At 40.8% G+C, this 12,989-nt stretch overlaps 1 protein-coding gene across 2 annotated transcripts; it reads left to right on the top strand.

The window, feature by feature from the left end:
- Positions 1-2,950: 2,950 nt before the first annotated feature.
- skap2 (src kinase associated phosphoprotein 2) lies at positions 2,951-12,989 on the top strand. 2 transcript variants are annotated; one of them, XM_029504425.1, is made up of 13 exons: positions 2,951-3,069; positions 3,420-3,525; positions 3,637-3,662; positions 3,980-4,078; positions 4,750-4,830; positions 5,163-5,246; positions 5,380-5,504; positions 5,842-5,905; positions 6,085-6,207; positions 6,326-6,400; positions 8,413-8,525; positions 12,290-12,392; positions 12,488-12,989. In XM_029504425.1, the coding sequence occupies exons 1-12, from the start codon at positions 3,030-3,032 to the stop codon at positions 12,380-12,382; spliced, it is 1,029 nt and encodes a 342-aa protein (XP_029360285.1). In that variant the 5' UTR covers positions 2,951-3,029; the 3' UTR covers positions 12,383-12,392; positions 12,488-12,989. The 2 variants fall into 2 exon arrangements, with proteins under 2 accessions (XP_029360285.1, XP_029360284.1); XM_029504424.1 differs by having other exon boundaries at positions 3,977-4,078; positions 12,488-12,982.

Below are 12,989 nucleotides of genomic sequence, written 5' to 3'. Positions count from 1 at the left end.
GACGTGTCACATTTATTTTTATATGAATTTCAACTATAACTGAGGATAATATTTTCTTTGAAATAAAACTTTGCATTGATTGGAATCAGATGCACTATTGTCTTATTTCACATGTCTGGACGGAAAACGCATGTAAAAATACGTTTTCTAAAAAAAAAAAAAAAGAAAGAAAAAGTGTCATGTTTGACGACAAGCAGTTGGCCCCAATATACCAAATTAAAAGCTCACAAATGCTTTCATTTAAAAGGCACGGAGTGTTTTCCTCTCATCCCTAATATTAAAAACTACAATTTTTATCAACCTCAACTTTCCAAAAACGGATAGCAACATGAATTGACCACAGATGCTGTGGTCAGTTTAGAAAGTTTAATAAAGATGCAAGCCGTATTTGTTTAAGTGGGTTGACGGTATTTTTCTTCAACGTCATCTTAACGGGGGGGGGGGGGTCGTCGCCTCTACGTGTTAAAGCACAGAAAAGAGAAAATTAGCAGTGAGAACTGACTGTTAGCAGTCGCAGGCCAAAAGCTACGACTTTTCTTGGCTATCAAATAAAATTTTATTGCCTATAAAACTCACAGCACCGAGGGTGCTTGTTTATGGCCTGATCCGCATTGGAATACAATCTTTTTGAATTAAGGGTCGCGCTTTGCACCATTGTAGTCTCCAACCACCCCCCCCAATATTATTATTAAAATACTTTAGGCTTTATTCACAGCTTCAGAAGATTTCGTACAGATTATAATTTAACTAGGTTTTGTACGGTATCAAAACCGGGCATATTCCAGCTCAATTGAAAAATGAGTATATTGTTTGTATTCAATGTAATTTAAATGCTTTTTAAAGATAATATATATTCATTTGGACCAAATGCTTTTCGTCCCTTTACTGCTGAAGGAAACCCTCACCGACCAGTCTTACGGCTTCATGGTCTTTGCCACAACAGTAGCCGGGGTTGCGGTGTTCTTTGATTAATTTAGGTGAATTATAAGACAAGAAAGCCACGAATTGTTCTACGAGTCACAAGCTGATGCAATCACTGATGCAATTATTCTGACCTGCAGGTGATGGCATTATTTTTGGCTTTTCTGCCTCACCCTGCTGCTCTCAGGACTGTGGTTGCAGCCTCGTGGAAATAATTAAAAGGTGATTTGGTGAGGTGTCATTCCTTCAGATGTGGTTTTAAGTGATGCCTTACTGTGTAAAATTGGAAAATGAAGATTGAACAGGGTAGTAGTCGAAATCCCAGGAGGCACAGAAGAAATCAGATTTGCTTTGGTCCTGCAGCCACTGAGCTGTGTTTGCAAGATGAACTAAATCCAAATGTATGCCATCTTATGTTTATTTTTTCAAACACTTAAATCTGGCTTATTTGTTCATACTCTCTGGTAGCATTAGATAAGCCACCTGTTGCATTTGCTCTTCCCGCCCAGGCCCTCATTTCTCATCTGCATTGTGAATTAAATGATGCATTTTCTGTGTAGTGTTGGATAGATCATGCGGTGGTTGCAGCACTGGGCAGATCACAAGCCTGTAATGAGTGTAATGAAAAAAGATACAACGATTCAAAGGGGCAAACTTGTGAGATGACTGGTCAGAGGATGAAGCTTTATGGGAAACCAGATACAATGCTGTGCTAGTAGATCCCCCACCCACAGGTCAAAGGTCAAGCTGGCTGTCCTCTCCTCTCCAAACTGGGAGGAACTACTGCCAGGTCACGAGGGGGTCAGGTTTTGAACGACCACTGAAACTGCAGCTCATAAAGAATTTATTGACTCTTAATATTGATATCACAGAATTTAACATGCATAGAAACAATGCTGGAAAGGTAGAAAATAATGTGAAATGCATTTAGAAGTGAAGCTTATCATGTTACAATAACCTCAAGCTCTATAATGGCAGGTCCTTCACTCAGTGTTCTACGCATTATAGCAGCATATCCTGTATATTTTGTCATACTTGGACTTGCAGCCGTTGAAACCCATCGTTCCCTTTCTGTTTAAGACCAGAATAGCTACTGTATTCACCACAGTGCCTTGCCAAAGCATCTGGACTGAAAGAGGAATGAGCAGTGTTTGTCCATCAGCTCTGACAAACACAGGACACCACCTGCAGCTACAGTAAAAGCCGCTGCTCTTCACACAGTCTTCCCACAGAAGCTCTGACATTTCTCGTTTCTCGTGTCTCGTTTCTCCACAACAACCGGCTATAGAGTTCAAAGGCTTAGCTGTTTAACCAGTATTGGATGATACTGCCTGTCAGAAGATGACTAATGGATGAGTGACACTTGTATAAACAATATGTCAACAGGCTGGCTTCCTTCATCAAAAGTAAGTTTTGTCCTCCTCTTGCCAGTAGGGTTAGGGTTGTGTTGTTTTTTTTGTTTATCCCTGATTGTACAAGAGAAACTGATAAAAATTGTTTCACAAATTAGATGCAAACCAAAATGGCAATATTTGAAATGTGATTTAAGTATAACCACAAAGGAGAGGCTGAAACATATTTACTGTTGACCTAGTGAATAAACCTCAGCAACTGTTAAATATAATTACCCTTTTATCTAATCATAATTATAATCATTGTTTAGATTTACAACATGGACATTCACCTCAAAGTGCTTGTGTCCTTGTTATAAAAAAAAAAAAAAAAACAGCAAGAAAAAACACTCCTTATGCTTCAAGCCAAGTGAGTCATTTAACAGGCTGGACAGAAAAATATGCTCTGTAATCAATCAAAAATATGATCGTCCCATTATACTCTGACTTTATTAGTCAGTTAAGATCCATTAAAGCATCGGCCCCCTGTCATCAGTAGAAGTCACAAACACACACACACGAGCTGGAGGAATAATAAGCACCAGCGGTGGTCAGTGATAAATAGGTGAGGGAATAACCCCCCCCCCCCCCCCCCCCCCCTCCTCCTCCCCCTCCTCCCCCCTCCGGCTGCTGCTGCTGCTGCTGCTTCTTCCGTGTCATGTGAAGCGCTGCTGCCGCCGGACGGTCCATCGCTGCCGGAAACAAACTCCCGTCGCAATGCGAGCGATTCCCGACGAGTTAACTTCGCTCATCTCAGGTAATGCAGAGTTCAACTGGGCCTCAGCTCTTCACATCTGCTTGTCCTTTGTGTCGTGGCTTGTTTCCCTTAGTCGTATTTATCAAGAGACCGCCGAGTTAAAAAAAAAAAAAAAGAGGAAGCACAGGCTCGATATGGATGGCTGAGTTTGTGCCACCGTGCTGCTGTCTGTCCGGAACAAGTCCAATAAAATAAGAATTCAACTTATTTTGAGCCACAGCTGCTGCTTGTGTCCTCTGTTGTGCTTTAAGGTGTAAGACAGTCTCCAGGACTTGGCCTCTTGACAGCACACCGACGTCACTAAGTAACAGACTGTCAGGCTGTAAATGATTTACCTGCCATTTTTTCAGATCTTGATTATTTCCTCAACGATGGGTTGAAAGGAGAAAATCTAAGCAAAAAGACAAAAGACAAGAGGGAGGCCCTCATCAAACGAATCAAGGAGATCAAACTGAAGTATGTCCTTTTTTTTAACATCTTTGTTTTAAAAAATAGGGTTGCAAAAATCTAAATAAGTTCCTCTTTAGGTTTGTTTTTGTTAACGTCCATTTATTTTCTCTCCAACAGCTTCCCGTATGATTTTAAAGACAAAGGTGAGTGTTAGTTTCACTCTTTGTTATTATGATGTTTTGAAAAAAGAAAAGGGTGTTCTAGGCGCATATAAGTGGTCAACACCATTTTAGAAAAGCCAAATTTAATAATCTTTCTTTTGAAGACTTGAATGGTTACATTTTCACGAGAGAAGTTGTACATATTGCTTCATTTCTCCAGGCTTTTAAAACTTATGCCAACAGTGTTAAAAATGGAAAGTCCCCCCTGAAATGAACTGCTCAACTGCACAACTGGAAACTCCTGTGTTGCGCCATAACATGTTGGCTTGCTACACGGCTCTTTGCATGTACTTCAGTAGGTGGAGACGATTCGGAGGAGGAGGAGGAAGTTGACAGTAACAACGATGGAGGGTCACTGCACTCGGAGCGCACAGACAAGGATGACGACACTTGCGAGGGTAAGCCACAAGCACCTAGCAGGCGTCCAAAGTTGACTTTCTGACTGCTAACAAGCTTTGGATTAAAGTATTGAAAATTGCTTCTTGGCACATGAGTACACACATCATTGCATGTGATCTTTTGGGAAAGTGACTTTGAGTGGCACAATGAAAGAGACATTCCAACTGTAACTTGGCAACATACTTGGGAAGTAATTTGGAGGCACAACTCGACTCCCACCACCTCTTTTCACCCCACCCCTCTGACAGCCAGAGCATGCTTTATAGCTCTTAGCCATAGCCAGGGGACTGAAAATTACTGCCACGGCTGTAGTTTGAGACAAAACCTTCTCCTCTATACAGTAGCTTTAATCTTCTGTGCTGCGGTATGGTAATCATTCATGATTTTGTGTTTACTTTTTAAAAAAGAGTATCAGGAAAAATGCTTATGAAATGGTGATTGTAGGCCAGAGTTTATGAGTTGAGGGCAGCTGCCAGTTTTATGGCTGCTCTTTCACACAAAGAGACTCTGACACAGCTGAGCATTTGCACTGCAGTTGCATGCTGCAAGAGAATCTGTTCTAGTGAAAGGCACAACACTGCTTAGTGGAGGGTTCTTCATTTTAACGTCCACCGCCTAAAAACAGGATTGCAAGGCTGCTAAGAAATCCATCTGGTCTTGTATTTTTCAGGTGTCCAGCAGTCTCCGCCTGTCGCAGCTCAGGACCTGACGTCTGTCTTCAAAGCAGGATATCTTGAGAAACGCAGAAAAGGTAGATGCTCTGCCAGTAAGATAAAGATTTTTAGGCTGCAGGAGAAACAGAGGCTGTTTGCAAACTGAAAATACAATCTAATGTTTAGATCTACAAGATCTCTGTCAGGAAAATGCCAATGAAGAGATCACATGGTCCAGGTTGACACTTAAAAAAAGAAAAAACCCAACCAGTTCCTGACATGTTTTAAGGCAACATAAAAACTGTGAAATACACATTTTTCGTTGGTATTTTTTATCATAGTTTTTATATACACATGCACAGCTATAATTGCCATCCAGGTAAACTCTAGATTCTTATTACCGTGATAATTATTCGCTTTCCCTCCACAGATCACAGCTTTTTTGGCACAGAGTGGCAGAAAAGATGGTGTGCTCTAAGCCATCAAACCTTCTACTATTACGGGAGTGAGAAAGGTGCCTCAATTTATTTCTCAATTCATCCCAGTTTCTGCTTCTAATAATGAATCACTTTCCCGTTGGAAAAGCTCTGTAATGTTACTGTTGTATCTGAGACATGAATGGTTATGTTTAAATTTGCTGTGAACAGACAAGCAGCAGAAGGGTGAGTTCAGTATTGAAGGATACACTGTCAAATTCAATACCACCTTACGCAAGGACTCAAAGAAAGACTGTTGCTTCGAAGTTTCGGCCCCAGACAAGCGAGTCTATCAGGTAAATGCTTGTTTCTTAGTCCTCCTAAATTGAAAAACAAAGGTGGAGTTGAGATGTGCCATGTTTAAGACTTGGCGAACCATGCGTGTACTTGCACTTCATTAAATCTTTATTTATTTTAACAACTATTCATTCATTTGACACTGCTTCCTTTGCAATACCTCAACTTGTCACGCATATTTAAAAAGTCTAAATGAGTGTTTCTAACTTCCAGACTCTTCCATGTGGAACATTTTACTATGCATTAATGCAGCATTATTTGTTTATGTTAATTAATATATGTAGAACTGCATATTGAACTGACTGGAGTTTTCATTTCTGTCGTCTTTCATCACAGTTTTGTGCGTCATCAGTGAAAGAGGCGGAGCACTGGGTGAAACAGATAGACTTTGTTTTGAAAGGTTTGAAACAAAGAAAACATTATTGTGCTTTGTCATGGCAGTAATTGTGGCATTTCTTCTGTAAAGGGTATAAAATGGACAAAATGCTCTAAATAGTAGCAGCGGATCTTCTGTCTGTGCTGGTGTACAAAACAGTTATTTTGTGGAAGTCAAATATGCTATAATTGGCTGTCTTGTAGACTTGACGGGCATCATCCCTGAAGAAGACGACGAGGACCAGGAAATGTATGATGATGTTGGAGCAATAACTAACCCAGCTGACTCTGTGCCAATTGATGAAGAGATCTATGAAGAGCTCCCAGGTCCATTATTCTTTTTTTTTTTTAAAGGTTTTGCTTTCTGCCATTGTGCTACATCCAAGTTTCTGAAAGCATGAAATTCATAAGACACTGATCTGACAACACAATCTTTCTTCTGCAGACGAAGACATAACCCCTCCATCAAAACCTTCTCCAAAGGTGGATCCATTTAGCAAACCTGCTCCTTCTGCTCCAGGTACACATATACACTGTATGGATATATGAGTGGTATTTTTTATTTGACAGTTACACATGCAGAATGTTGAACAGGACTGTGATAGACAAATGGGTGGTTTCTGTCTGTGGCTGTGAGCAAACTAAACCATCTACCACAGTCAAGAAGAAGTAACATTTACAGCAGAAGTTCTCATAAACACATGCAACCGAAAGTTAGCACAGTGCTGGAAATAACTTTCAGCCCGGTTAGACAACTTCCTTTCATGCTGGGTATCATGTCACAGTTTTGTTAGCACAAAAATAATTTACCATGCTATAACTTTTTTTTTTTTCCCTGCTACCAAAATGAACATTTCTAAAACATTTACAAACCTTTCCTCTGAGGATCACCATGACAGGAGACAGGAGACTAAGAGCTTCACTGAATGGTGGAAGCTAACTGCTGGGGAACTAGCTGTGTCCACTCATTGCATACGAGATGCGAACTATAAATTCATTCATTCATCTTCAACCACTTATCCATTTACGGATAAGTGGGGGGTGCTGGAGCCAATCCCAGCTCACAACTGGGTGAGGGCGGGCTACAGCCTGGACAGGTCGCCAGTCCATCACAGGGCCAACACACAGAGACGGACCTACGGACAATTTAGAGTCACTGGTTAATCCAAACTTGATGTTTTTGGATGGTGTTTTTGGACGGAGTACCCAGAGGAAACCCACACAGACAGGACCCAGGCCTGGAACTGGACCCACGACCTTCTTATTGTGGGGCAACAGTGCTAACCACTATGCCGCCACGCTGCCCACTAACTATACAGAATACAAAATATTCATATATTTTTTTTTTTTACAAGTTGGTTTTACTAACTGAATAAACATATGGCACACAAATGAATTTTTCAGCCTGACAGCAGTGCTGCGTTTAGCGATTATGTACTAATCTATCAATCTTTTTCCCTTGCTATGCATTGCTTGATGCACACATTCAGCCCAAATCTGAGGCATCCTTCCAAGGTGATTTCCTCTTATCTTTTGTCTCATTGGAGATCCACAACCAAAGATTCAGTTTAAATTGATAGCATTTTTAAAATTTCTGTGCTGAGGGAGTAATTAAGGATGATCTAATCTCTTGTCAAGCAGAGAAAAGCAACACATTATCATAGTGGGAAATCACAAACCAAAGAATGTAAGTTTTTATTTAAAGCTTCACTTAAATTAATTATATACCCACAAAATAGCTCCAGCTTAATTGTCCCCCAATCATTGCTACTCTAGAATGACACAGAAAATTAAACCTAATAATAATAAAGTTGTGGGAGTGTACTTCATTGTTGTGTTATTGTTAACGTAGAGAACTGCATTATCAAAACTTGTTAAAAAATTTGTGTAGAATTGGGACACATCTTCTGCTTTACCTGTGCTCAAGACTCAAACCCTGAATCTGAACTACATTCTGTAGAAAACTCTCTGTGTGTGTGTGTGTGTGTGTGTGTGTGTGTGTCTGTCTGTCTGTCTGTCTGTCTGTCTGTCTGTCTGTCTGTCTGTCTGTCTGTCTGTCTGTCTGAACTGTTGTAAAACAATGTCATGTGTAAGCATTGACTGGCCAAATACTGAATCTTTCTGTTTTTGTAATTTTCTTTTTTTCTTTTGAGCATTACATTGTGAGAGAACGGTGTCTGTGAACACCACATTCAGAAATCAACCTTATTAATCAACCAGTGTTCTTTCTATCAGGATGAAGCGCATTTGTTTCGTTTTTTTTTTTTTTTTTTATTGCTTCAAGTATGAACATGCCACATAGTCCAAAGCTATTTAGAATTAATATGTGTTAAATTTTATGTGACAAATGTGACACATTTACAGTCTCACCTTTGCACATGTTGCATTTGAAGCACTCCTCTGGGCTCTCCGCTGCCTCCTGTTGGTTTTGCTTCAGCCTAACAGTCATGGCTGTGGCAGACTTAAAACTGTTACCTTAAACAAAAGCATCATGTCTGTAATCACACTTTTGCCCATTTTTTTATCATCCAGTTGATAAGAGCACGGACTACGAGAACCACTACCAGGGCTTGTGGGACTGCGTTGGGGACCAGCCAGACGAGCTGTCCTTCAAACGTGGAGATGCTATCTACATTCTGAGCAAGGTATGGCAAAGGGAACCCTCCTGTCAGAGCTAAAACAGTGATTGTCTCTGGGCTAATGTTATTTTAATGCATAATAAAGCCAAGAATAGCATATACCCAACTGTTCTGCACGGGATTGAGGTGAGGTTTGTAGTCGGAGTGGGTGTGCTGGTCCCAGACCACCTTGCATCAGTTATTTCTGGGCCCTCAGAGCAACTGCCTGTTCACATTCTTTACTGGCAGTGCCTGGCCCACTGCCTCGAGGTGGACGGCTGATGTTTGTAAGAGGCGGCCTGGGCTAGGTTCTCTCTCTGGCACTGAGAAGGGGATTAGCTGTGTCGCAACGGAAACTGTTTTAGTGTTGCTGGCGGAGGCTGGGCTTAGTTGGCACACATCACCATTCCATCACTTCCATCTGGTCCGTTTCAGCACACTACCCCTGCAGCCATGCCAGGCGGTGGGCAGTCCTCAGCCCACACACCTCTCAGACATTTCTCTCACCTTGACAAATAGGAATGTGTGTTCTCAGGAAACCCAGGCTCAGTCCGACACGCTATTCGGAGAAGGTGAAGACGTGTAGTGGACGCACAATTTCCGAGGCTTGTCGCTTAGGTGTGAGTGCCAGGTGTAGAGAACTGGGGGGGTTTACCTTTATTATGTAACCAAACAGGGGGGCTTTTGTGCTTAACTGGTTCATTTGAACGCTATATTGAATTTTGTTGTGATACATTTAACAAGCTTGTTTTCCCCAGCAAATAAGTCAGGGAATTATACACTTACACAGATGTATGTCAACCCCTGTGGTTTGTGTTTCAGAAAAAAAAGGGTGAAATATAGGCCCTCAAGACCGGCAGTATTTCCTGTCTGGTTTGGTTTCTATGGAGCATGTAGGTAACTGAGACATACTGTTGTCAACTTGCCAGAGCTTTTTTTTTTTTCAAATTCAAGTCTGCCATCTAGTGGGCCAAATACTTCTAAACATTTCATGGCTGAGCTCCAATCACTCTTTTGCTAAGCCATCATACATACTTACATACTTAATTGTAAAAACCTTAATTATAATTGTGAAAAATGATTTGAATTCTTTATCATTCACAGCATAAGATGCATTCAAAGCTAGTTTCATTAAATGCTTTTTGTTTCATTACTGGTTGACTCATAAAATGCTTAGTCAATGACATGTCAAGGAATTAGTGGAAAATTCCAAAAATCCATCAAAATTTGCTAGAATCCGAGGAAATTTTTATTTTTGTTTGTTTTCAGTATTTTTGTATGACAAGTATTGTAAAGTCCAAATTGAAAAATATAAAGTTTTCACATTTCAGAAGCAAACAAACAGAAGATTTTTTTTTGTTTGATAAACAACTTAAATAACGGATTGCTGAAGTTGTTCATTTGTGATGGCTGAAATAATTGATTTATTCTTTTTCGCACTGATGGAAAGAAAGAAATGCACAAAGCAGACAGGCCCATTAATGCTCATTGGCAAATGCCTGTTTATTGGTCCTCCTTTGAGTGTAGAAAAGCACCCAGAATCAAGTTGCCCTTTCACTCAGACTAGGAGTGCCATTAGCTGAAACCTTGGTGTTGGGGGTTGTGGCCTGCTGCGAGGGCAATGACCATAAAACCTGTCTGGACTGCAGCAGCCAGCTGCAGCTAAAGTGGACGGCCAACTCCCCCTCTCCTCTTACCGTTCCCTCCTCCTTTCTCCCCCATTCTCCTTTCTCCCTTTTCCCTCCCCCATTCCACAGCGCAGAAATAGCTGTAGAGTTACAGCTGCGAGACCCCCCATTCAGGCCCTGGGCGTTGATTATAGGGTCTGACTGGGAGTGAGGGAGAGTGTGTTGCCTGGATAGGCAGCAGCAGCACCCCTCCACCCCCCACCTATCCCAGAGCAAGCGGCTGCACATAAAACTAATCGGGAATCTCTCTTAACAAAAGTGGCTGGGTGGGTTGATAAAATGTAACCCCCTGTCCAAACATAATGTTGCTGCTATTGTTGTTGTTGCTTTCTGCAGATATTTTCATTCATTTTATCACTTCTTGTACAATTTGTGCTTGTAAGCCTGTTCTCCACTCTGCAGCCTTTCATTTGGTCGCTGTAATAAAAACGCAGGACGGTGGTATCAGCCAACTAAGGGCGTTTGCATTAATGTGTGTGTTGTCACAGTGTGTGGTGTCATTAGTCTTCCACAGCTCTGTGTAAGTGTTCTCGTGTTGTGTCCCGCACTCACTCAAGCATGACTTATTTGTCAGCCAGAACTACACAATGAGGTGTTGCTGTTTTCAAAGGCTAGCTGGAGGAAGTCATAATACACACATGCACGACACACACACACTTCGTCTTGCACCCACTTATTCACACCTCATGCCAATCTGCTATATTACACTGCATCCAGAAGGGGTTTGTGTTGAGGTGATATTTTCATCATGCAACATATTAATGAAATGCATCTGGCATTTTCTATGTGTTTCCTGAGGTATTTAATTTGTTGTTGAAATATTTGTGGTACTTACCGTTTTCATATCATATTTCTATGTGACATGGACAGTAAGTCAAGCTTCTTTTTATGTGACATGATGAATGACCTGAGTGTGAATGTGAGTGGTTGTTTGTCTCTGTCTGCCTCTGTGTGTTGGCCCTGTGATGGACTGGCGACTCGTCCAGGTTGTACAGCGCCCTCGCCCAGTGTGAGCTGGAATTGGCTCCAGCACCCCCCCACTCCCCCGACCCGGAAACGGATAAGCGGTAGAACGTGAATTAATTTATGAATTAATGATGAATAACCCATCTCTGTTCAGCTGTCAGTGCTTGTCATTAATATTGTCATCTTAATCTTCCTGTATCCAATACTGCCATATGATCACTTGCATCCATTACTTCCTCCTGGGGGGGAAAAAAAAAACTATACACAGACGTGGACTCTCCTTGTCCCTGAGTTCTGCCTTGGATTTGAAACTGTGCAGGTTCCTCTTCCTTCGGCCTTGTCAGAAGGTGATCGCCAGCATTGATTCATGTCCCAGGAAGACTTTGATGTGAGGTCAGACTCTTGGCCAGAGAGAGAGACAGAGAGAGAGGGAGAGGGAAAGGGAGACTCCCCTCTTGTCTCAGATCTCTCCTCTCATTGTCCTGCTCACATCTCAGTTTGCTGACAGCCATTTGGGGCTATTACTTGTCAGTCTCCGACAGATTTATGTGCGATGCACTCAGCAGACACTGGAGTTTTTGTGTGGAGTGGAGAGTAGAGTATGCTCAATCCCAAATCTGATACTGGCTAGAAGAGAGAACAGGAAATGTAAAGTTGTTGGTGGAATGTTACAGATGTGGGAGTGAAAGCTTAATGCTTAATAGTTTTAAATAGATGACAATTGGTGGTCGCCATGTGCTGGGAATGTTTTGTTCAGCTGGTTGTTGCCGATTTTACATCCAGTTTCAAAGTCTCTCTGAAGGGTTTTCATTTTCCTAGTGCTGCTTTATCTGAGACAGCTCGGAGAGCTTTCCCATTGGTCAGACAATGAAATGGCAACAAATCATCCCTCTGGAGAAGACGTATGAGCAAATGACTGACATTATTACTTAAAGGAATGCACAAAAAGATTTTGGCTTTGCTGTTGATTGATGAGTCACTGGTTTGTTGAAGCTGTAATTGTAATGTTTTAAGACATACCTTACTTTTTGTTGTGTGATAACCCGCCAATAATGTTTTAATACTATACATAAAATGATAAGATTTGAAAAAGAATTTACTTTCTTAACCTACTCATCATCTTCTCCCTTCATCCAGGAATACCACAACTTTGGCTGGTGGGTTGGAGAGAAAAATGGAAACATAGGAATCGTCCCCAAAGACTACCTGATGGAGCTTTATGCTATATAAATACATCCATGTAAGTTGCATTTTCCTCTCTTAAAACTAAATTATTATAATGTAAAAATTGAGATATTCACTTTATTTTAACAGGAATATCATTTTATTTTCCAGGATCATTCCTTCTCATTTCCACTGTAAAAGACTGATGATTGGATAAAAAGCCTTTCACGTGACTGAAGTACAAGGTTAAAAATAGTTTTCCACTTTGTGCTGCTTTTGTGTATTTATTTTCTAAACAAGATGGATCTCTTCATACTCTGCTTTTGGCAAAATTAATATTTGCAAATGAAAAGATTAATAAAAATTCAAAAAATATCTTGAATCATTTTATTACCCTTCCTTTTTAAGCCACAAGGTGGCAATAGAGTCTCTTGAAAGGTCATAGATTACTATTTTATCAGAGGTGCCCAGGCAGAAATATCTCTAATCAGTTTTTTGTGACGCTGTGACGTGATGTTTACAGATCAACTTAGCAATGACAGTTACTATGAGGGTTAGTGGCAAAATTAAATTAAATATATATAAATTTAAATGAAAATGGAGTTGATAGAGTATTTAGTTGAGTACCGAAGCATTTATGTCAAAAAAAAAAAGGGGGTATTTAAAATCAAAG

This window comes from Echeneis naucrates, chromosome 6 (genome assembly GCF_900963305.1).
Source record: "Echeneis naucrates chromosome 6, fEcheNa1.1, whole genome shotgun sequence".
Classification (NCBI taxonomy): Eukaryota; Metazoa; Chordata; class Actinopteri; order Carangiformes; family Echeneidae; genus Echeneis; species Echeneis naucrates.
The sequence above is the reverse complement of the archived record's forward strand: the minus strand, read 5'-3'. Positions and strand labels throughout refer to the sequence as shown.

Bases quoted from the DNA above. Each gene is read 5' to 3' on its own strand.
- skap2 (XM_029504424.1), top strand. From the start codon at position 3,030: ATGCGAGCGATTCCCGACGAGTTAACTTCGCTCATCTCAG. The intron at 4,079-4,749 runs GTAAGCCACAAG...TGTATTTTTCAG, and splicing joins GGATGACGACACTTGCGAGG to GTGTCCAGCAGTCTCCGCCT. The intron at 6,208-6,325 runs GTCCATTATTCT...TTTCTTCTGCAG, and splicing joins GATCTATGAAGAGCTCCCAG to ACGAAGACATAACCCCTCCA.